The sequence below is a fragment of the Onthophagus taurus genome, chromosome 11 (assembly GCF_036711975.1).
Source record: "Onthophagus taurus isolate NC chromosome 11, IU_Otau_3.0, whole genome shotgun sequence".
In the NCBI taxonomy this organism is placed as follows: Eukaryota; Metazoa; Arthropoda; class Insecta; order Coleoptera; family Scarabaeidae; genus Onthophagus; species Onthophagus taurus.
Window position 1 is genome coordinate 31,353,411 of NC_091976.1, and position 26,596 is coordinate 31,380,006.

At 36.0% G+C, this 26,596-nt stretch overlaps 1 protein-coding gene across 3 annotated transcripts in view; it reads left to right on the forward strand.

Moving 5' to 3' along the window:
* Positions 1 to 26,596, forward strand: part of ASP (Ankyrin-repeat, SH3-domain, and Proline-rich-region containing Protein) — a 147,557-nt gene that overhangs the window by 50,384 nt on the left and 70,577 nt on the right. The window contains exons 1-2 of one of the 3 annotated variants that reach the window (XM_071200715.1): positions 3,530 to 3,912; positions 25,387 to 25,442. In XM_071200715.1, the coding sequence (XP_071056816.1) occupies positions 3,771 to 3,912; positions 25,387 to 25,442 (198 nt within the window). In that variant the 5' untranslated portion in view covers positions 3,530 to 3,770. Of the gene's footprint in view, positions 1 to 3,529; positions 4,273 to 25,386; positions 25,443 to 26,596 lie in introns of those variants that run through there. The other 2 variants (XM_071200716.1, XM_071200713.1) reach the window with 2 other exon arrangements.

Genomic DNA, 26,596 nt, shown 5'->3' on the forward strand with positions numbered 1-26,596 from the left:
GTGAAAAGAACGCCCGCCGTCTGGTCTAAAACATGAAATATTGATTCTGTAAAAGTTTACATTTTCCCATCGACGTGTTCCTTGCACACAAATGAGTTGAGGCGGACGTTGTAAATCCCGGTGTCGTCTCTTGTTAGAAACGCACGTAGGGAGAGCTACAACCGAATCCTGTTGCCCATACAATGTCACCGACGCGGCGCGTCGCGATTTGAAGACATCCGTCGGTCTGACAGATCGCATTACTCCACGGTCGACTGGCGTCGCAGATGGAGCCGGTCTCTCGCTAAAACCACCAGAGCATTACGAAGTTTCCACCGCGACAAATTCCCAGCAGATATCTTCGTGTACAGATGCTCGGCAACATCGATCCGGATTGGCCGACTCTGGCGCTTTTTCAACCGACGAGACTCTCTCGTATCTCAAATGAATACGTTCCACCTTACAAAGGACGCCCTACTATACAAAGAATCTCATTTCTTTTTTTAGATTTGTTTCTCATTTTAATTTCGATGTTACATCACCTTATCAAATATGTATTCGCACACTCAAAAACTATTAAAATTAATTATACCATATTTGCATTGCTAATTTTTGAATATATAGATGTTGAAGATATAACCTGTAACGCTAAAGTATCATTATATGGCGTCGTGCGCGTTGAGTTCGTTTGAGTTGCGCATCAACCGACTGACTTTGAGAAAAGAAAGACCGAAGCCGCATTCCAACAGGTGTTTGTAGGTTAAGGAATTTGGCTCGACTACGACCTACTGCGGCCGAACCGGAGTGTTCAGCATAGGATAGAAAATGTAACCTCACACGAAGCTGTGCGTCGGCGTCGTCATCGTTGTCTCTCCTATAAGGATCTGCGTGATAATGTCGGAGGAGTGCCTCCGTTGCTTCTTCGTCCTTTTGCCCTTTGCTTCTCCGACTCCTTCACCTGCTGATTTATGGCTAAGATGGAAGATTAATAGTGGCGAAATTTACTTGGCGACGTCGGCGTTGTGTAAAATTGGATCGTGGGCGGCCTCGGCGATGTCTTAGCGAGATATTTGGTTCGAAGGATTATTTTGTTACAATATTGAGGACATTGCATTTTTGAGGAAGTAAATAAAAGAGTTTTATTCGAAACGAAAACGTAAAGTAGTTTCTAAGAAGAGTGAGTTCGTAGGAGCGCTTAGAATATGTAAATGATGGCACGTAAACAGTCCTGATCTACCGGTGTCTACGAATTTACGATACTCCAATAAAGAATAAGGTAGGTTGGTTGGACGAAGACGCTTGGCCAAGATAGCCTCCGTAGTAAATCATGGCATCCGCGACCATCGAAGCCAGGAATTTATATGATCGTAATAAGGCGAACGAAAGCAAAAATTACCGCTGAAGACGGCCGGCCGAGTAATTTGCGCAGACCGCTCCACTCGCCCTCATTATACCAAATTGTATGCAATTATTACACGGGGCCCTCTCCCGGCGGCCCCGGCGGCTGACTGTCACTCCAAATTAGGTAAAATCAAGAATTCCGAGACGCTATAGATCCCGAGCGTCAAGTTCCTCGACTTATTTATACCGGGGGATCGGAAAAAGTGCCGAACGGCATTGAAAAACTACGGAATGCGCCGTACATCGAGCGCAGAAGTATATTTTACCATGAATTTTACAATACACTGAATGGTGTACTTGTGAGAATTTCAATGGGAATCGATACTATTCGACTACTTCTTCTCTTCATTCGTCTATTTCAGTGCAAATTTATATCAGGAATTTCATTTTACTTCCTTATTTCTAAATTAACTTTAACTTACATATAAAATACAACATTTTCAAATTAATGTATTCCTCCATCTATTTAACTAAACAAATTACTGTTTAGTTATCACCTTTTTCATTATCTAATGTCTAACCACATTGTTATTCTTTTCCAGATTTCCATGTTATCCGTTGCTTCCTGTCTTTATTTGCTCATTAGATGTCTCACGGCTTTTTGTACCACATAAACCATAAAGGGGTCAACATTACGCAAGGTCTTGATGAATTAATGCCATAGGGATCCAAACTTAGGACACAGAGAGATAACTTTTCCTGATAAAGTCAAGATCTTTTGCAAACAAAACAATGCAAGTTATACAATATGCATCAAAAGCTGGTTAACATATACCGCAGATTTGTCTTGATTAAAATCTCGATGGAGTTCAGGTTTGGGTTTTGGACAGGTAACCCGATTATCACTGTACCAATCGATGTTGGACATCACAACATGACAGCTAGACTTATCGCCCTGAAAGTAACATGAGTCCATTTAGTAAAGTTTCCGGAACTGACGGAGAGAGTGACGGACATTTCAACTGCAGGTTTGGATGATTTGCTTGGATGTCTAAATACTTATTAGTGGATACTGTATAGAAAATACAGAGTACACTTGTTTTAGTTTGAGAGAACGAGATATACGATGTTAATATATTGATTTGAGAGCATTTGGTTTGGTTTTGTATCAAACTTTGTCAAAAGCTATCTAGCATGACTGCAAGAGCTTTGATACTATTGGTAATAGTAAAATTGGAATATAAGATTTAACATCATTGAATTGTTTTCCTGGATCTGCTAACATTCCAGCATAGCTGGAGGGGTAGGTCATATTGAGGATATCTTCTGTAATGAAGTCAAATCTTGGAGATTTCTTAAGATTCAGGCGTTCTTGATTGCTTTTTTGGTTTATTTCTTCTACCTCTGTGCCTACAACTTAAATCCGGCTTAAAAGATACGAGGTGTCTAATATAATCCAAGTAAGTATCTTATGTCCTAGCACTTTCTCCTAAACATAAAAACTAAATCACTAATTTGTACTTGACATCTTTAGAAAATGAAGATTATTTTGTAAATTTTTCAATTTAGAATTTCTGTAATTAACTTCGTTCCTATTAATCCGTTTGGTTAGTTGAATTATCTTCTAGATCCCGAACCGAAACACCGAATTATAAATCAATAGAATGTGGCAGTCCTAAGTCAGTGCTTAAATGGAAACTATTAAAATTCCTTTAAGGAATCTTTAATTGGGACGTAAATCAAAACGTTTTATTTTTTTGTATCGAATGCGTCGCAGAAGAATGTTAAAAGAAGAAAAAAAATCCTTCGATTGATACATAATGGGTGTGTTGGAATATAATGGCAAGGTCATCAGGAAGGTAATAATAGTGGGCAAGAAGGAAGGCGTTTAGAAAGAATTTTCTAACGAGCTCGATAGCTATCTCCGTTTATTTGCATTTGATGTTGTAAAAACTGCAAACGGCGGTGTAACCTTTCTTGCGGTATGCAAAAGATTAGCATTTCTGTCTGGTCGATAATGAGCACATTCATCAAAAAATGCTTTATTATTATAGTGTACTTATGCCTAGATCATTTACATACATTAGTCTCTTTAAATATACAATATTTCCATGTTTTGATCAGTACTAAAGATGACTTTAAACATTTGGTGTCTAGACACTCTTTGTGATTATTCTTCCTTCTTTAGCTTTAGGGTTTTTTTATTAACCACCTGGATGGTAGGGTGCGTCCTTGTGCTGGTCGAAAGGTAATTGCTCTCAGATGCATCCGACGCAAGAGTTCCCGCCAAAAACGCCGGCAGCATCTGCGCAAGCGCATTTGAGTCTACGGCTCAGTCACGACTGTTGGCTTAAAAATAGTCGGTTTCTGTGCGCGTAAGTTTGCGCTAGCGCTGGTCGTTTGTGGTGTGGGTGTCCTTCTCTTTCGGGCATGGAGAAAAAGAGAAGGAAATGTCGACGGAGCGGTTACCTGATGTTGAAGAAGGAAAGAACCACACCGGTCGCTCCATCGAGCGTGTACTTCCCCACCATACCACCTGGCTCACACACACACGACCAACTCTTGCAGGTTGCTGTTCTACCTTACTTCGAAGTGAGTTTTGAAAGCCGCGTCGGTTGAGCCAACGGTTTTCTTCAACGCGAGACGACAAGTGCTCGAATTCTTCTTCTTTGAGTTCTTCGTCGCGGAGTGCCTCAGTGTACGGCGCGAAGTTGTTCCTCCAGGAGGTTTAGAATCTTTCCAGAATCGGTGATCGTTTCCCTATTACTTGCAACAACCGCCGGTCGTGTGTTTCTCGACCATTTGGTGCTGTGTAATAGTGTCTTTGAGAGTGTGTACGCGGCCAACACGACGGACTGTTCCGATTCTGCCGGCTTCTTACAGCGAATTAACCTGGATATTGCGTGGCGCCTCCTTAATCTTCGGCATCAAAGACTATTCCCAAAACCACAGGTCAGATACCTACATACATAGATAAATGTGAATATCTCATAAGTTAATAATGATTCAAAAAGTGAATCCATATAAAGTATAATTAGACAAAATTAATTTCAACACTACCGTGTTGAAATTGAAAATATTTTCTCACCTTAAAGAACATTCCTCGAGTTCGACTGTTCCTTTACCAAATTCAAACAATCAAATTAACGCCTTGTGGCGTAAGAAGAAATAAATTAAGTCGATGTGGCAGTCGGGAGTTGAAAATTTATGGCTTATGTACAAAATAAAACTATTAACGGAGCGGATTGCCTTGTGCAGGAGCCGACAGTGCGAGGCGGTAGGATTTGAAAAGCGACAGTGACTGTAAAACTGTAACTAAGGTCCGATTTCTCACCTCCAGATAGTTCGGTAATCGGATATGTCCTAAACAGGTTCCACGCGAGAATATGACCTGTAACCATAAAACTGGGAACTATAAAATTCCTAAGGGACTTTTTATGCTCGATTTTAACAGTTTTATTTATGTGGCGAAGATGATGGCTTAAGATGATCTTGAAACTTGGAAGGTTTCTGAAACCTCAAATATAGACTTTTAAGTTGATAAGATTAACTCTTTTTGCCGATGAAGCTATAACAAGTTTTAATGATAATCAGATATGGAAATACAACAAAAATTAGACTCAAAACAATAAAAAACTTTGTCAGAACTATGTATGCGGAAGAAGAAATCATTAATATTGAGATATTTAAGATATGGTGCAGCTGCTAAAGGTGACACTTGAATAAACTTAATAAGAATTGCTTTAAACAATAAATCAGGGAATAATATGAAAGGCTATAGAATAATCCCTGCAGAATTAAACGCGTAGCCGTCCAGAAAAACAATGCAGAATGCCATCGAATACATCCTTTTTGTTTTCTTCTTCCGGCCGGAATAACAACGAACCGGGAATGCGAATAATAGAAAGTGTACGCTCAAATCCTACTCTCTCTTCGAAATCGTTAGGAATTTTTTACTTTAGACCCACTTCTTCTCAAATCTTATTCATTCTTTTGAACTACATTTGCTCCTACATAACAGCTGGTATATCCTTTCGATGATTTACAACCATAACAACAACGTCCATTAAATCAGTTTATGTTTCGCTTCATAAACGCTCACTCTTAAAATACACGGTTGTGATTTAATATTGTTTATTTATAAGATTTATAAAATTGTTATTTGTGCGTATTACCTAAAGTACATATATTGCGGTAATGTAATACGTTTATTCCAATGAAACGTTATACCCCAACGTTTACTATCTGCAAACAAACCGAATTCACTCGAGTACACTTGGTTATATTGCTAAAATCAATACTAATTTCATCCTGTGGTGATTTCAATAGATCTAATTAATGAGGTCTTGTTGGTGTACTTTATTAAAAAAGATCTAATTAAACTTACATATATTAAATTCGATACAAAATAAATTGCTTCAATTACTCGAAAAGTTAATAAATTCTCAATAAACCGTTGGTTTTGCCAAAGTGTCGAAACTGTAACTTGTCGAAACTCGTTCTGAAACCGGCGATTTCGTAAATTCAAATTGATTCGGTGCTCATTATTAAGCGGCTTGGTTTGAGCCTTAAAGGCGGTTTGCCCTTTAAACTGGCGTTTCACTTTTTGATCGACAAATGTCAACGACACCGTTATTCTGTGAGAATTCCAATCATTTTTGTTAAACGTAATTGTCGTGTTTGCGATTTGTTATAAGGTCAGTTCCTTAAATGGAAGAAACTTGAAACTGCAAATACTTGCTTTTTGTATTGCAAACTATTCTTAGCTGCATATTTCTCGCGTAACGTGAGGAAATTGCGATTAATTAGAAGTAGCTGTTTATTGATTTATGATTGTTTGACAAACAAGAGTTTACAAAAACAAAATGTTGAGTGTTAATTGGAAAAGTTTTCTTACAAGAGTAAAGCAACTGTACTTTCGCGTTGTTCAGTGTAAATAGAACCAAGAATGTTAAGAGAGCGTGCTGGGTAAAGTCGAATTCCTCTCATGAGCCTGGCGATATACTCTGCAGGCCATTTTCCGCTATGCGTGAAAAACAGAAACGTCTAAACTAGCTTCAACTAACGGTATATATCGCGTTCTACGCAGCTAGACCACGCGGTGATAGAATTATATTAGAAATGGTTACCGCACTTAGGAATGAGTATACGTTCACTTTAATTGAATGTTTTCTTAATGTTTAAAAGTCTTCCTGTACCGTAATTAATGTCGAATTAATACGTTACAGACGCTAAGCGAGATCTCTTAATAGTCGCACTATTTCCTTATACCGTTGATGTAACTCACTCATTTATTACAAGAAAGAACGTTTTCTTGTGGAAAGGAAGAACAATATGCTATTAAAGCTATAAAGTAACATTACTACGTTAATTAATACCAAATTAGTCGTTATTAGTATTGGTCCTGGATTATTTAAGAAATATATATAATAAAATGAAATGAACTCTAAAAATGTATAACTTTAAAAAATCGTATCTACTTTATTTATAGGTGTTATCAAATGATTTTCATATTAAATTAAAGCTTAAAGTATCTGCTTTAAAACCATATCATGATTTAGAGTTGGTTCATTCAATTAAAGAAAAAAAAATGTTTTTGATCAAGTCCTAAAAGTAGGTTGTTATAAATGAGATCATTAAAAATGCAAAACTTTAAAGCATCATATCTACTTTATTTATAGGAGCTAATAAACACTCTATACGTCAAATTAAAACTTATAGTATCTACTTTAACACTATGTAATGTATTATATTAGTTAATTCATGAAATAATTTTTTTAACTAACGCTGAAAATTGGTAATAAATACTAAACTTTAATATATTATATCTACTTTATTTATAGGAATTAACAAACACCCTATATATCAAATTAAAGCTTAAAGTAGCTTCTTTATGGTACTATAAGGATTTATGAGTTAATCGATAAAATTTGGCAGGAAAGAATTTTTTGAACAATCTTAAAAACAGGTTATTTTAGCACAACATACAATAATCTAGCGTTGAATAACGAATAAAACTAGACTAATATCAGCACTAAAACTAACACTAGATCTAGAACTAGAAACATTCCGTTTAGCTGTACCTTTCTTAGGCCCACTTTTACCATCCTCCTGATAAACTATCCAGAGGATAGTTACCATGGTTACGGCGGTTTTATGTGTTCTCATTGGCTAAGAGCTGGATTTATCTATCGGATAAATTTATCAAGAGGTGGTAAAAGTGGGCCTTAATACGGTACGCGGTAGTATAGTATAAAATATCACTATATTGCATATTTTTATTGAACTAAAACTAGAACTAACACTAGACCTAGAACTAGAAAATATCGGGTACTAGACCTAGAACTAGAAACCCGAATGTTTCTAGTTCTAGGTCTAGTGTTAGTTCTAGTTTTACAGTAGCACTATCACTAGAACTGACACAAGACCTGGAACTAGAATCATTCGGGTTTAGCCGTCTTGAGAGACGTGCGGCTAAACCCGAATGTTTCTAGTTCTCGATCTAGTGTTAGCTCTAGTTTTACACTAACACTATCACTAGAACTAACACAAGACCTAGAACTAGAATCATTCGGGTTTAGCCGTCTTAAGAGACATGCGGCTAAACCCGAATGTTTCTAGCTCTAGGTCTAGTGTTAGTTCTAATTTTACACTAGCACTATCACTAGAACTAACACAAGACCTATAGAACTAGAATTATTCGGGTTTAGCCGCATGTCTCTTTAGACGGCTGTCCCCGAATGTTTCTAGTTCTAGGTCTAGCGTTAGTTCTAGTTTTACACTAGCACTATCACTAGAACTAACACAAGACCTAGAACTAGAATCATTCGGGTTTAGCCATTTTGAGAGACGTGCGGCTAAATCCAAATGTTTCTAGTTTTCGGTCTAGTGTTAGCTCTAGTTTTACACTAACACTATCACTAGAACTAACACAAGACCTAGAACTAGAATCATTCGGGTTTAGCCGTCTTGAAAGACATGCTGCTAAACCCGAATGCTTCTAGTTCTAGGTCTAGTGTTAGTTCTAGTTTTACACTAGCACTATTACTAGAACTAACACAAGACCTAGAACTAGAATCATTCGGGTTTAGCCGCATGTCTCTTTAGACGGTTGTCCCCGAATGTTTCTAGTTGTAGGTCTAGTGTTAGTTCTAGTTTTACACTAGCACTATCGCTAGAACTAACACAAGACCTAGAACTAGAACCATTCGGGTTTAGCCATTTTGAGAGACGTGCGGCTAAATCCAAATGTTTCTAGTTTTCGGTCTAGTGTTAGCTCTAGTTTTACACTAACACTATCACTAGAACTAACACAAGACCTAGAACTAGAATCATTCGGGTTTAGCCGTCTTGAAAGACGTGCGGCTAAATCCAAATGTTTCTAGTTCTCGGTCTAGTGTTAGTTCTAGTTTTACACTAGCACTGTTACTAGAACTAACACAAGACCTAGAACTAGAATCATTCGGGTTTAGCCGCATGTCTCTTTAGACGGCTGTCCCCGAATGTTTCTAGTTGTAGGTCTAGTGTTAGTTCTAGTTTTATACTAGCACTATTACTAGAACTAACACAAGACCTAGAACTAGAATCATTCGGGTTTAGCCGTCTTGAGAGACGTGCGGCTAAATCCGAATATTTCTAGTTCTCGATCTAGTGTTAGCTCTAGTTTTACACTAACACTATCACTAGAACTAACACAAGACTTAGAACTAGAGTCATTCGGGTTTAGCCGTCTTGAAAGACGTGCGGCTAAATCCAAATGTTTCTAGTTCTCGGTCTAGTGTTAGTTCTAGTTTTATACTATTAATATCACTAGAACTAACACAAAACCTAGAACTAGAATCATTCGGGTTTACCCGTCTTGAAAGACATGCAGCTAAACCCGAAACTTTCTAGTTCTATGTCTAGTGTTAGTTCTAGTTTTACACTAGCACTATCACTAGAACTAACACAAGGCCTACTAGTACTAGAATCATTGAGGTTTAGCCATACTGAGAAACGTGCGGCTAAACCTGAATATTTCTAGGTGGCCGGCAACATTTCGAATTTTCCTAGTGTAATTTTTGCTTAAAACTGACCAATAGCAACCCTTATTTTTGGCACTTCAATTTGAAAACACTCCTCTGAATTAGAAAAATAGGGTATAGATAAATGGTAGATGTAACTAGAAAACCGTATGAGATTACAAAGAACAATATCCAATTAATGATTGTTACTAACATATATATCGTTTTATATCAAGTCATTAATTTCATTAATACTTGTAATAAAGAGAAATAAAATAATTGAACAGTTAGAGAAGTTTAATTAGTTTAAAATGATGTCAAACATAAATAGTCCGTTCGTGTTCATGCAGGCAAAAATCGAAAGAAATGACTAGAAAGTTTATGAATTGAATGTAACAGTGTCAATAGATCATACCTTCGTGTTTGCTCCACTTTTTTAAAACAAAGCATTCTTACTTGTTACACGAACGTGCAATTTTCAAATCATAATAACGTATCTTGAAACAAGTTCAAGTTGGTCTTGTTTATAACCTAAAGGGATGTCACTAGCAATCATCACATTGCATGAATCACAGTCATCATCTTATTGTCTCCTTATTTGCCGTTATGCCGAGGAGGTGATCGTGTCTTTATATACGCAGGTAACCCTGTTGTCGTTCTGGTTTGCAATTTCGTCGTCGCGTCCAAATGGGAAATAAAGCGCAATGTAATGGGGATATAATATAACGTCATGTGCAGGACGAGTTCTCTTTGGCAAGGTAATAAAGCGATGTCGCCAGTGGTGGAGGTACAACTTTTATGCGTCGAGAGATAAGAAAGCGGATATTATTAATTTATCTATACCTTCGTGTTTAATGGGCTATTACTGTTTGCTGGACACAAAGAGCTATCCATTAATTAAGGTTGATTAGCCGCTTAATTTAACTGGACGAAAGAGTCGGGCGATAAACGTTTCATAGATAGCGCTTCGGTCGCGTAGGGTGGTCGATAACTCTAGGAACAAATGACGTGGTGCGATTGGTACACAATTAACGAATAGATCTGCGTTAATATTACATAAATTTCTGTAGTTTTATTTTCCTCATTACTTGTCTCTTGAGAATGTCAGCACTCCAATTTTTCAGTTCACCCGACACGCCGCATAACGCCTTTTATGACGGCACAATACGCAGCTCATTATTTCAACGTTCGCGAGCTCCAACGTAACTGTACATGACGCCATAGGAATATGGTAGCATCTGCTGCGCTACGCGGTCCACCTCCTTTCCTCTTCGTGTGGATTCTCGTCGACCAGTCCAGGCCATTTAGCGCTGTCATAACCTAAATACCATCGGATGCGATTAATATACAATTTTCTCTACCGTTCCAACCGGTCCTACAACGCGTTTGTACACACGCAAAAATCAAAGTAACTGTAACAACGTTACGTCCCACTGTTATCGCGTTTACTGCAACATTACACTTTATATAAACTGAAAATGTAAAAAGGTAATAAAACATTTTTTTACCTTAATTATATGAGAGGTTTTTTATTTAATTTCATCTTTGTTCATTGTGTCGGTTAGTTTGTGTCATGGGAACAGCTTCGAATTTCGCGAAGTTCGTTTGAATTACGACGAGTTACGCAACCGCAAAAATTGGTCATTTTAATCCTCGACGGTCGGTGAGGGTTACGATCCGTGACGAGTAAAAGATTACCTTGTTCTTTGTGCGTTTTCAACCGAAATTTTCGCTTCATTCAATTGAAACCAAGATACGATAGTTTTAGGGTTTCTCATATTTCATTCTCGCTTTCTCTCTTTTGCGATTGCATGTATAGGTCAGTAATTATGCTTTCGGTGTCAATGAATCTTTTGTGTTCGAAGACCACCAACAACGTGAGAGAAATGATAAATTTCATAAATTTCATCATCGATGCATTGTTCATCCATAAAATTAATCGCTCAATAAAACGTGATATTTATTGTAAATTTAATATTAAATAAATAATCGATAAAATCTTCGTTGGTGTAAACCTTGGAAAGGTTAAAATCGCCGGATTGAACAAACAAACGACTTACGTATGTTGTTTAATCAATAGTTGCTTTAAATACACATATCATGTGACACAAACATGCGAGATTGATTTATCGGTTTGTTAAAGTCTTTTTGTCAATTTCGGTTCGATTTCAGTCAATATTGCTTTTTGCAGATTATTTAATAAACGCAACAAAGATTTCATTAAATTTATTTAAGCTTGAATTGAACTTTCACGTTCAACGGGAGTGCCACTCATAACACTTAAAATAAAATTTCGTAATTTCATTAAAAAACTATTAAATCTTATAAATTAATTCGAATTTTCAACCATGTCAAATTTAAATTACACACTTGAGGATTTTTTTGCTTTGCAATATGAGTTATTATAAAATATCTCAAAATTTCTTATGTACAATATACAAATTGTTAAGTGTTATCTTAAAGTAGATAGTGTTAGCTTTAATTTGGTATATAACCCATTTTTTAATTTCTATAAATAGAGTCATAAATTTTTGTATGAAAATAGCTTAAATAGGGGTTGCCTTATCTTGATATATCTCAAAATTTCATACATACAACAACTAAATTATTATGTATCATCGTAAAATAGATAATTTTATCTTTAATTTGTTATACAGGGTGATTTATAACTTACGGAGTAGATAAAGATATAGAACGTTTCTATATATAGAACATTTCTTACCCTATACGTATTACACTACGTTTAAATTCAAACTGCGAATATTTCGGGGTTACTTAAACAATGCATAATTAACAAAAATAATAAAATTTTGGAAATATAGCAGTTACGGCTATTTAAAAATTTGTTAAAATGCTCAAAAACTGGTGTTTTTTGTTGAGAACCGCTGATACCATGTTTTTATTGCTGCAAATCCAGTTGATTTGGTTACTTAGCAGCGGACATATCATTTAACATCAAAATTAAAAAAAAATGTAAAAGAATTAATTTAAATTATTATTTATTAATTATTAAATTTAACATCTATTATTTCTTTTAACAAATTATGTATTATCTAAAATAACAAAACTACTGAAACAATAAATTGTCTACATTTACAGCTCCTTCAAAAATGAGGATGGCATTGACAAATATTTTTATTGTTCTTTATTGAATATCAGCGGTTCTCAAAAATGGACGTTAAACTATTTAAAAAATTAACATGCGATATCTATGTATTATGTTTTTAACAAAACATTATTAAGAAAATCTACCTACCCTTTTAGTCTGCCCCGTATGTTATAAATCACCCTGTATAACTCATTACGTAATTTTTACAAATAGAGTTAGAAGAATTTTTTTAATTTCATCAATTTTTGCAGGATCAGTATTTTTTAAAATCAGCGTTACCTTTATGTATCTCAAAATTTCAGATATAACAAATAATGTATTATACAGGGTGATTCAAAAAACCGCTAACAGACTTCTAGATTAGATAATACATGAAAAAATAAGATGAATAGTCTTAATATACATCGGGTCGCAAATTCCTCCTTAACGAGATATAGCAGGTCAAAGTTTCCTTAAAATTAAACATTATCTGCAATAATTTTTAAAAATATTGTCTACGCCATTGCTAATTTTGTCAAACGGGCAGTATTTTCGTGTAAAGTGATCAATTATCTATCAATTGGTCTCTTATAAAACTTTGATCAAAGCAATAGTTTTTAAGAAAAAGACGTTTGTAGAAAATTTGTTAATTCAATCAAAAACTGTTGCTTTAATCAAAGTTTTGTAAGAGACCAATTGATAGATAATTGATCACTTTACACAAAAATACTGCCTGTTTGACGAAATTAGTTAATTATCTCGTTAAGGAGGCATTTTTGATGTATTACGTGCCCTAGAAGTCTGTCAGCGGTTTTTTGAATCACCCTGTATATAATCTTAAAGTAGATAGTTTTAGCTTCAATTTGATATACACGATTTCTCAAAAGTAATGGATAAATCCGCAAAAACTTTTCTGCCATTTTTAAACGAATAATGACGTCATCGATATTTTTTTCAAATAACAATGTCCCATTTCTTTTACGAAATATGAAAGAAGACTTTTTTCTGAATCTAGTACAGTCAATATTAATATTGGTTACATAAGAAAATTTTCGAGAAAAATTATCTTTAAGTTTCATGATTTTCCATTTAATTGAGATAGGAAAATAGCAGTAGCTATGCGTAACCATGGCAACCAATTGTTTTAGATATTTTATTAATTGTAAGACAATGATTAATTTGTGATATCTCAAACAATTGGTTGCCATGGTTACGCATAGCTACTGCTATTTTTCTACCTCATATGAATGGAAAATCATGAAACTTTAAGACAATTTTTCTCGAAAATTTTCTTATGCAACTAATATTAATTTTGACTCTACCAAATTCACAAAAAAAACTATTTGAAGAAAATAGCGATGATTTGTTATATAAATAACTCATTCCTCAATTTCCATAAATAATAAAGATTAATTTCGTCAATTTTTGTACGAGAATAACTTAAATAGAGATTACGTTATCTTTATATATCTCAAAATTTTATACATCCAACATATAAATTATTATGTATCATCTTAAAGTAGACAGCTTTAGCTTTAATTTTTTATATAACCCATCTTTCAATTTCCATAGAGTTCCAAAAATTTTATTTTATTTTATCATTTTTATACGAGAATAACTTACATAGAGATTACGTTATCTTCATATATCTCAAAATTTCGTACATGCCACATGAAAATTATTATGTATGATCTAAAAGTAAATAGTTTTAGCTTTAATTTGATATACAGGTGTTTCTAAATTGATTAATTTTTCAGCAAAAATTAAGGGGTGTCTTTCATATAACTTTTTGCACAAAATTCTTTCTCCTCCAAGTTATAGCCCTCTAAAATTCAGGAAAAAAATCAGCAAAATAATGCTGAAATCAATTTGACATAATTTAATTTTTTTGACTAATAATAACCAGTCTCTGAATTAGTTCACTCGAACCTGTGTATTATTTTATTTTGTTGTGATCAAACTAACAATTAAAAAGTATTATAGGGCATTAAAAAGCATTAAAAAGTTTTGATGTAAAGTATGATAGGGGTTGATTTTTTTCAGTCCTTTATAATAACATTTTCCGCTTATAAAAATTGTCAAAAAGTGTCATTTTAGTAGCAACAGTTATCTGCTAAATTAATAACAATTTTCCCCCGTATCTTTAGAGTGCTGTAACTCGGTGGGGAAGGGGTTTTAAACAAAAAGTGATATGAAAGACCCCTTTAATTTTTGCTGAAAAATCATCCCTTGAAATCTTTCGCATCAATTTAGAAACAGCCTGTATAAAGTATTGTATATTATATATTATTGAATTTAAAACCTATTAACTTATAGATTCGATGTAATTTTTTCATTTCGAAATCATGTTTACTTACAACGATTAATCATCGCCTATTTTTGTCCTGCAATTTATGATATGGAGTCGAGAAAGTTTGAAAGAGATCGAAAAAGTAACTTTTTTGATGTGACATGTCAATATCACACCCTTTCGTTGGCGGAGCGAAGCGAAATTCACTTTGTTTGATGGGAAAAATGAGCTTTTTTTATTTTGATTGATGGTTTCGCCCTCTTAACTCTTAACTCAAAGATCGTTTGGTATTGTTTCAAATAGCTTCTTCCCCTAGCCGTTTGAGAGTTGTGGTTTAAATTCCGCCGTTCTCTAGCGGCACTCCTCTAATGGACGTTTGATGTAGTTTTTACGACCAACCTTTCGTTAAACTATAAATTTTCATTTATCGCTGCATTTAGGGAATGAAAATTCTCTCTAAATATGGTTTTTTTTTGGTAGATATTAAATTTAAAATAGTAATTAAATAAAATGTTGATAAAGAGAAAGTGTTTGGGTTAAGGAACTAGCTATATTTATTGTCGGTTTGTAAACATGAGATTATAAGATCGTATATCTGTATACATTTACACACGCGTTGCGTCAACTCGACGAAGTGATCTCAGCACAACAATTCTCGATTGTGCCATCTTCTTCAACAATCGATTACGCAAAACGGTTCCCGTGCGAATCTCGTCAGTTTGTTTTCCACGTTTACCCCCTCTTTTAGAATGGTCGTTCTTGTCGCCGTCTGGTCGGTAGCTCTTTCTGGGCATGTCGCGGTCTACGTGAGAAGAAAACGAAAACCGATCCAGATTTACTTCATGTCCGAAGGACTACGACCACGACGAATGTCCAAGCTCGCTTTGGTTTGGAGTTTTCCCGAAGTAGAAAGTTCACCAGGAAGTTATGTGGTGATGTACGATCAATTTCGATGGGATCGACAACTGAAAGAACCTTCTTTACCTGCAAAAGAACTTCTAATTGGTTTTGAATTAAAGATATTTATCTCGGTATTCCACGGTGAAGATTCAAATGAAGGAATCCCACTCCCAACGTTACCGAAGTAACTAATGACACCTAACGTATCGCAAATCTCCGTCGTATTAGCACATCGTTACGTTGTCCCCTTCTCTCTTTCGCCTTTCCATCTACGGATATGAAACATGAATAGGAACGAATAATAACCAAGATAGCGCGCGAACAGCTGTTCTGCAGCATAATTGAGAGAAAATCCCGAAGCGGTACCCTGCTCGATTGTTTCCGTATGCATTAAAGCCCTAACGAGAGTGGGTTCATGCTTCCTTGAGAAAATTCTTATACTCCGCATTGTACCTCAACTTCCTCTAGAGGTCATTAAAAAAGAATTCGATGCGGAAAGGAAGCACAACCGCTATTTTTATGTATGTCAACATCCGATTTATTAAATTTATTCAAATACAGGTTCCATCAAGCTCAAACTGCAAGAATTTTTTCACTTCCTCTTCCCGGTTGGTTCTAACACGCAACAATTTCATTAATGCAATTAAAACGCGGAACTATCAATTAGTGCCGCATAAGAAGATGGGTTGCAACCGCTACACTGTTCTGCTCGAAATGATAATTAAAGTGTTAACGTTGCAATTAAAGATGCAATCAACTTGTACTTAATATTTCATTTTTCATTAATATTTTGAAAGAGATAAATTTATATTTTTCGAAATGCTAAAAAAGTAGTTTTAATAAACAGGAAAACCGGTCGACTTTACGACATATCAAATTAAATGCCGCACCAAAGAGCGCCGGCGTTGCATCGCAGCCCTGGAATTCCTTCGAAACAATTTCATACCGTCACAAGGGGCTATAATAAACGGTGCGCAGAAGAAAGACGCCGCTCATCCTCCGGGTTTACGGCCGTGGCTAACCGAGGAGACGTTAAACCGCGAAAGTTCTTCCGAATTCAGAGACTACATCAACAGCACGACCAAAACTTATCCCCAACAACTAAGTACTTCAACGGCAAGGCTTTCAAACGTATGGGGTGTTTCTAAGTTAAAAGCGAAATAAGCTAAAGTAGAAAAAGTTTCGTTTCAGAAAGACCAAGAAAAATCAGAAACCCAGACTTATAATGTTTAAGTTAATCTCATTTAAAAATTATTGAATTAATAGTTATTGTACTTTATTTTTTAATTCGGAGGAGTGTTTTCAAATTGAAGCCCCAAAAAGAAGGGTTGCTATTGGTCAGTTTTAAGCAAAAATTACACTAGGAAAATTAGAGATGTTGGCGGCCGCATAGAAACATTCGGGTTTAGTCGCACGTCTCTCAGTATGGCTAAACTCGAATGATTCTAGTTCTACGTTTTGTGTTACTTCTACTGATAGTGCAAAACTAGAACTAACACTAGAACTAGAAACATTCGGGTTTAGCCGTGCATCGTCAGACGTAGTTTTAATTCAATAAGAATATGCAACACAGTGATATCTAATGCTAACTAGCACTACCTAGCATTGTCACTAGAACTAACATTTGGGCTAGAACTAGAAACATTTGGCTTTAGCCGCACGTCTTTCAAGACGGCTAAACCCGAATGATTCTAGTTCCAGGTCTTGTGTTAGTTCTAGTGATAGTGCTGGTGTAAAACTAGAACTAGCGCTACCTAGCACTGTCACTAAAACTAACATTAGACCTAGAACTAGAATCATTCGGGTTTAGCCGGACGTCTCTCAAGACGGCTAAACCCGAATGATTCTAGTTCTAGGCCTCGTGTTAGTTCTAGTGATAGTGCTAGTGTAAAACTAGAACTAGCGCTACCTAGCACTGTCACTAAAACTAACATTAGACCTAGAACTAGAATCATTTGGGTTTAGCCGGACGTTCTCTCAAGACGGCTAAACCCGAATGATTCTAGTTCTAGGCCTCGTGTTAGTTCTAGTGATAGTGCTAGTGTAAAACTAGAACTAGCGCTACCTAGCACTGTCACTAAAACTAACATTAGACCTAGAACTAGAATCATTTGGGTTTAGCCGGACGTTCTCTCAAGACGGCTAAACCCGAATGATTCTAGTTCTAGGCCTCGTGTTAGTTCTAGTGATAGTGCTAGTGTAAAACTAGAACTAGCGCTACCTAGCACTGTCACTAAAACTAACATTAGACCTAGAACTAGAATCATTCGGGTTTAGCCGGACGTCTCTCAAGACGGCTAAACCCGAATGATTCTAGTTCTAGGCCTCGTGTTAGTTCTAGTGATAGTGCTAGTGTAAAACTAGAACTAGCGCTACCTAGCACTGTCACTAAAACTAACATTAGACCTAGAACTAGAATCATTCGGGTTTAGCCGGACGTTCTCTCAAGACGGCTAAACCCGATGTTTTCTAGTTCTAGGTCTAGTGTTAGTTCTAGTTTTACACTAGTAACGTGTTAGTTCTAGTGATAGTGCTAGTGTAAAACTAGAACTAACACTAGACCTAGAACTAGAAAACATCGGGTTTAGCCGTCTTGAGAGAACGTCCGGCTAAACCCGAATGATTCTAGTTCTAGGTCTAATGTTAGTTTTAGTGACAGTGCTAGGTAGCGCTAGTTCTAGTTTTACACTAGCACTATCACTAGGACTCATCTTAAAGTCGTTAGTTTCGGGCGTCTTCAGACGCATGGCTAAACCCGATGTTTTCTAGTTCTAGGTCTAGTGTTAGTTCTAGTTTTAGTTCAATAAAAGTATGCAATATGGTGATATTTTGTGCTAACTAGCTTTACCTACCATTGTCACTAGAACTAATATTAGACCTAGAACTAGATACACTCGGATTTACCCGCACGTTTCTCAAGACGGCTAAACCCGAATTATTCTAGTTCTAGGTCTTGTGTTAGTTCTAGTTTTAATTCAATAATATATGCAATATGGTGATATTTTATACTAATTAGCGCTACTTACTACCTACCAGCCGTCTTAAGAGTGGTTCAGCTAAACGAAATATTTCTAGTTCTAGGTTTAGTGTTAATTCTAGTGATAGTATTAGTCTAGTTATACTTCTCCGAATTAAAAAATAGAGTATAGTAATGTTACATGGTAAAAAATAATCACGGTTTAAAATTTTAGAGTACACATTAAAAATATAGTGTTTTTTTAGAGTAAATTTTATGCTATTATTTACTCTCCTTATGGATAAATTCTATTAGAGATAATTTTTTCAATATACTCTAATAGAGTAAAGTTTCCTGTTGTAGATTTACGTTAAACATGCTACAGTTAAAATTTAACTCTCAACAGTGTTGAAAGTTATTCTAAGGGCCACTTTTACCATCCTCCTGATAAACTATCTAGAGGATAGTTGCCATGGTTACGGCGGTTTTAAGCACTCTCATTGGCTAAGAGCTAGATTTATCTATCGGATAACTTTATCAAGAGGTGGTAAAAGTGGGCCTAAATCCAGAAAAGCCCTAACAAGTTCACAACCTTTTTTTCTTGAACACATGTTGATGTGAAAACAAGGCGTGTTGTTCAGTTTGTTCTCAACGGTATATGGATATCTTAAATGCATTTAAAGTGCAATTTCCTATTAAACAAGACTTAAATATTATGGATTTAAATCTTCTGATGTATAAGGAGCTGTTCAATTTAGCGCAAACGCAATTAGAGGCTGAGTTTTATCTGGTATTAAAATATGGATTTATTTTACCTGCATATGATTTTGTTTTATAATTTTAGTATGCTTAATTAAATATAGCGACTTAGTATATCTTAAGATAGCATAAATGCAATTATTTATTCGATTGTTCAGTTTTTATAATAATAAACCTATTTTGTGAACACTGTCTATTTTCTTATAACTCTACTTAGAATATACCTAAATCTAATTTTGAGTATATTGCTAAAAAATCTACGTAGATTGTAGCATTCTATTAATTTCGAGTGCATTGTGAAATTTGTATAGATTATAATTTCAACTCTACCGAGATTTAATATGTAATCTGTGTTCACTCATCGTAGAGTTAATAATTCACTTTACCACAATTCATTTAATCTCTAAAATTTGCTCTAACAACCGATTGAAATATTAACTTGAAAAATGAATGGACTTCCTGGAAACATGTTAGATTTAAAATAGAGTTAGTTATTTTTTACCGTGTACTTTGAATAAAGATAAAGTGCGGAAGTAGTTAAGGTGAGTCGTTTCGATTGCGACCACCGCGAAATCTTAAAGGAGAGGATACTCGATCCTTTCTCCTCGACACATCACGTTACCATTTTCTCTCTCATTACGTGGAACAATAATACATTTACCGAGTCGACCTCTGGATGCTCTCGGATGCCTCCTGCGCTCCGTGGCATTTACCCTGGCACGGCTCACCGACCTCCGACCTTTCTCTTCTCTCTATGTACCGTTCCTCAAGTACCGCCGGCTGTTACGATTTAAGGTTTTTATACCAGGAAGACGAAACACCGAAAGAAGGAAGAAGAAGAAATAGTTTCCTATAAATTGGATTTCTGTTAACTTTTTCTTTGCTTTCTACGAAATACATAAATACATAAACTTTCTGTTCATACATGTTTGATAATACCCTATAATAATAATCCGAGAAAGTTGAGTCGTTGGTTGTGGGGTTGCGTGTAGATAGAACTGGGTCAACTAGCTTTTTAATAACACCGAGACTAAGGTGGTGGCCCAGATAAAGCACGTACCTTAGTGGAGTACCCTCAAAGATTGTTCGCGCAACATAAAAAGAATGGCCCCAAGCGGTTTCAAAGAATACTTATGTCGTCTGGACGTGTTCCTCTAATAATTCTATTTTCCACCTAGCATAATAATCAAAAAAAAAATTATTTTACTCTGTAAAATCCCATAAAAATTCCTCTTAAGTTTTAACCGTAACGGAAAAGCGCACAAATTCTAATTTGAACCGACCATTACTCATACGGGAAATTGTCGCCGTTTCGAAAAACCGCACGGCTGGTTGGATTCGCGCCAAAATGGCAGGGAAAAGAAAAAATGACTTCATAAATACGGGGCGTGCCCCGGGTTTAAAATGGAAATGTGCCGCACAATGATGGGCGTGCGAGCCGATCCGGTACACCACGGGCCCATAAATTCCACAGGAAATGGATATCCGGAAGTGGCGCGTTTCGAAATCGTCGTTGAGCTCCAGACAATGGAACCATTCCTCATTTTAAAAATTACCTTCAATATCTCCCCGAGTGTTTCTTTAAACATACAACGATAATAACCCAAATACAATTACTTACAGCCGCATAAAAATTAAGTTATTTTAACGTCAATGACCTGAAATAAAATGGTTAAAATGGCAATTGGTTGTCCATCAAGAAGAGAAATTGCGACGTCGCAAGAATAAGTAGGTTAAGTCAGGAGAAATTTAACACGTTTGAGTGATTCTCTTTCTCTCGTCGACGGCCCACAACACTGTTTGTACTTGCGAAAATTTACGGGTTTCGATAAGACCTTACGCAGTAAAGTAGGAGTAAAAATACCTACGAAACAATGGAAATAATTACACGGTATTCGCGTAAGTACGGAGTTTAAACGTTGGCGAAATTATAAGTTTGATTGGGGCCGAGATTATTGCTTAGTTACAATTAACAGGCGGCAGTTTTCTCGCACGAAATGATCGAAGATAAATCCCAAAAGAAAGCGATTTGAATAGAATTGGTTCGCTACCGCTACGAAAAAGAATCTTAAATCGGATAAGCTTACAACTTGCCACCTTCCCACCCCGCAACGCAGGATTAGAAGGAGCGTATTCAGAAATTCCTTCAGCCTGAGGTTTCTCATCCCATTCTTCCGAGCTTACACACGCTTCGGTGACGGTTCGCATCAACAATAGTTCTTGAAATATGGAAATCGGATTTTATTCGCTTTACATATTGTTTTGGAAGGGGGCGAGTTTCATATAACATGCTTCTCGTCTCGACCGTCTAGCATGGCACTGCTTTATGGACAAGATTCTCCACAGGACTATCTCGAAATATTACGTAAAATTGAAGAGAACCCCACAGAATGCAAGAGGGTTATGAACATTCTCGTTTCTACGGTTTGAACCCCGAATTATACATGAGGGTAAAGCTGTCAGGATTTTGTCTTAAAAGGTTCTTAAGGATAGAAAATTCACTGGAGATTTACATTTAAATGTCCCTATCTGAAATAAAATACTTGTAAAATTGTCTTAAAAATTATTTTATGATTAATAAATAATCTAAAAAATAAAGCAAGGTTATTTTATCTTAATATATCTCAAAATTTTATGTATCTATACCCTATTTTTCTCTCAGTTTTAAGCAAAAATTACATTAGGAAAATTTGAGATGTTGCCGGCTACCTAGAAACATTCGGGTTTAGCCGCACGTCTCTCATTATGGCTAAACCCGAATGATTCTAGTTCTAGGTTTTGTGTTAGTTCTAATGATAGTGATAGTGTAATACTAGACCGAGAACTAGAAACATTCGGGTTTAGCCGCACGTCTCTCAAGACGGCTAAACCCGAATGATTCTAGTTCTCGGTCTTGTGTTAGTTCTAGTGATAGTGCTGGTGTAAAACTAGAACTAGCGCTACCTAGCACTGTCACTAAAACTAACATTTGACCTAGAATTAGAAATATTCGGGTTTAGCTGCACGTCTCTCAAGACGGCTAAACCCGAATGATTCTAGTTCTCGGTCTAGTATTAGTTCTAGTTTTACACTATCACTAGAATGTTCTAGACGTTCACTAGACGTTCTAGCGTTAGTTCAATAAAAATATACAGCATTGTAATATCTTATGCTAACTAGCACTACCTACCACTGCCACTAGAACTAACACAAGACCTAGAAGTAGAATCATTCGGGTTTAGCCGCACGTCTCTCAAGACGGCTAAACCCGAATGATTCTAGTTCTATGTCTTGTGTTAGTTCTAGTGATAGTGCTGGTGTAAAACTAGAACTAGCGCTACCTAGCACTGTCACTAAAACTAACATTTGACCTAGAACTAGAAATATTCGGGTTTAGCCGCACGTCTCTCAAGACGGCTAATCCCGAATGATTCTAATTCTCGGTCTAGTGTTAGTTCTAGTTTTACACTATCACTAGAATGTTCTAGACGTTCTAGCGTTAGTTCAATAAAAATATACAGCATTGTAATATCTTATGCTAACTAGCACTACCTACCACTGCCACTAGAACTAACACAAGACCTAGAACTAAAATTATTCTGGTTTAGCCGCACGTCTCTCAAGATGGCTAAACCCGAATGATTCTACTTCTAGGTTTTGTGTTAGTTCTAGTGATAGTGTTAGTGTAAAACTAGAACTAACACTAGACCTAGAACTAGAAAACATCGGGTTTAGAATCCGAAACTTTCTAGTTCTAGGTCTAGTGTTAGTTCTAGTTTTAGTTTAATAAACATATACAGCATTGTAATATCTTATGCTAACTACCACTACCTACCACTGCCACTAGAACTAACACAAGACCTAGAACTAAAATTATTCTGGTTTAGCCGCACGTCTCTCAAGATGGCTAAACCCGAATGATTCTACTTCTAGGTCTTGTGTTAGTTCTAGTGATAGTGCTAGTGTGAAACTAGAACTAACACTAGACCGAGAACTAGAAACATTCGGCTTTAGCCGCACGTCTCTCAAGATGGCTAAAACCGAATGATTCTAGTTCTAGGCCTCGTGTTAGTTCTAGTGATAGTGCTAGTGTAAAACTAGAACTAACACTAGACCTAGAACTAAAAAACATCGGGTTTAGCCGTGCGTCTGAATATGCACGGCTAAACCCGAAACTTTTTAGTTCTAGGTCTAGTGTTAGTTCTAGTTTTAGTTTAATAAAAATATACAGCATTGTAATATCTTATACTAACTAGCGCTACTTACCACTGCCATCTTGATTCACGTGCGGCTAAACTCGAATGTTTCTAGTTCTCGGTTTACTGTTAGTTATAGTGATAGTGCTAGTGTATTTTCATAATTTTCATAAATAGAGTCGTAAGATTTCTTTCAATTTCATCAACTTCATTATGCCATCAACTTAACTAGACATTATTTTCATGTATCTCAAAATTTTGTATATCTAACAAATACTTGTTATGTATCATCCTAAAATAGATAGTTTTAGCATTAATTTGGTACATCACCCATTCCTTTTAATTTCATCGATTTCAATATAACATAAACTTAAGTAGATCTCATGTTATATTAATATATCTCAAAATTTCATATATCGAACAAAGAAATTGTTATGTATCATTTTAAAGTAGATATTTTTAGCTTTAATTTGGTATATTCCATTCTTTAATTTTTATAAATACATAATAAAAAAACTTATATACAATATTTTAAATTGTATTTAGAAGTGCTGTCAGTTGAAGCTCTTCCACCTGTTGGAAAACGAATCTTTCTGCATACAATCGAGATAGGCATCATATAAGCGAGTATCAGCTGACGCACACGTTCAGCAGGTCCTCATAGGAATCAGTTATAGGCATCGACGGGAATCTCGATCGTCGACCCGCAGGTCCGGCGCAGCACGAAGAGAGTCAAGCAGGTGCGTTTCTGTTGGTGGCAATGGCTCGTCGTCAACTTCTTCTCGCGTCCCTCCGTGGCTTGATCCGTGGGAAAGGCCCGGGTCTGCGGGACAAGCCAAGGCAGTCGACCGCGTTAAATGCTTTATTGACTCTTGTCATAAGCGCGAGGCCAGGTTTAATTTATCGATATGACAGATTCGAGAGTGATGGGAAAGTAAAAGATTCAACTGTAAGATTTAATACAATTTAATTAATAAGTATTTAACTTGTATGTGTAATTTGTATTAGATCAGTGGCGAATGTGGAAGGTGTGGTGGCAATCTGAATTAGGTTCCAGTAAGAGGATTTAATGGTGTAACAGCTTGCGATACGACGACCGTCCGCAATGTGGTCCGAGACGGGATGATCCTGGATTGTAGTGATAGGGGAAGCTGTTATCTGGACCCGGAGTCCATTAGTTGATGAACCCCCCGAGTTCCCGTGGGGCGTTGATAGCGTGGCCACTTTTCGTCGAACTTAATCTAAATTAATCTTCCACCGACGAAGGACTACAAGATACCACAGTTGTCCATTATGTACGGGACGTGGGCGAACATCCCGCTTTTAATCTGCGGTAGCCATTAAATGGTCTATAACTGCGCGAATTGAATCAAATAAGTGTCTAATTAAAATGTGTGATTAAAAGGTGATTTAGACAAAACTTGTTTGAATAATACATTTGTAAAGATAACTTAATTCGATTTTAATTATAATTTTTTTAAAAATGAAGAGAACCATAAAAGCTTGTCTTAACTCATCTGTATAAGGTCAGTGTAGATTAGCTTCACAAATGGAATTCCATGAGACGCCTAACGATAGTCTGCGGTGGATGGCGTGCGCGAGCTCGCTTATTAACATATACGCGCTCTCGATAATTGGCATACGGGATCCATTTCTTTTATATTACTTTTTTCCCAAAGCAACTCTTGCTACGTTTTCTTAAGGAAGTTTTTGTCTTCTTTTTCGTCGTTCCTGTCCGACCGCAGGAACCAGTCCAATTCGTTCACGAACCATTCGCATAATTATGTGTAATTGAACGATGGTTATTGACTTTTAATTTGGACAGGTTTTAATTTTTGCCCATAAGAACTCCGTTTTAATTCTATTTATTTTACATAATTTTTTTTTTGTTACAGGGACGACCTACGAAAAGAGAAATGGTATGAAGGAACCGGATCACTTAGGTGAAACGGTAAGTTTTATAAATAAAAAGAAATTCAATTTAATTTCGAGCTTTACAAAAACACTTAAGTTGTCGCCCGCAGAGAAACCGATTTTAGTTTTGTACCTTTTCGTTTTGTAACTTTTCGTTTTGTACCTTTTCGTTTCGCCTCAATTTTTAGCTAAGAATAAAAGAAAAGTGACGTTGAAAACTTTTAGAGTCTGAAATTGTAAGAAAATATTTACGGGGTCGCTAAATCGATTTCAGTAAATTACAGGCTTAATAGCGACCGGGAGTGTTTGTGGAATACCACGAAACCTATGTTGTTCATACGACTACCGAAGAAAATTACACCTTATAATCGATAATTACCACGCCATTTCGACGAGTTGATGACACGTTTTCTTAGATAAATACTTACTAAGTATCAGTCTTTTATTGTCTGGTTAGACAATAAGAAAGTTCGACCAAATGGCAACAATTGTGCCCGAGAAATTGCTTTCTCTTTGATGAAAATCGTTTATTACTTTCCCATTACCTTTATATTATTACAAAATTACAGTTGTTAATTTATAATGGCTCTATAAAATAGACATAAACACACTACACAATCCATACAATTTTTCTTTTAATTTAAACGTTTATTTATAACCATCGCTTTGTCTCGAAATAACGGTTATGTAATTATACCAAGTTTAGAAGTTAGCATACATGTTAATACAATCAGATAGTCTTAAATGTGTGCTAATCCCAAAAATGTTTCTTGAATTGCTTGGTTGTAATACAAAGATGAATCATGACTGGGATAGGAGAGCAAAATCCTGCAGTGTCTTCGTCTGCAGGTTTACCAGCCGAAGATTTTTATCCTCTTCGAAGTAGTGAGGTTAGATGATGCTGCGGAGTAAGAGGGGATACGCGATTCACACATTCCAGCGACAGGATGGCCTTGAACTGGATGGAACGTTCAGCCAAGGACCATAATATGACCGTGGATGTTGATATAAAATCGTAACATCAAAAAATCCCCAAAGCAAATCTTTTCTTTTCTTCGCTTTAAAAGAGAAAGTTACGATAAATAATTCTTTTTCAAAAACATAATTTACCTTGTAATGGTAAAAAGATAGACGTAATTTATGATCGTATAAATCTTACTTTATTAACTTTAACTCTAATGAGTTAGCATA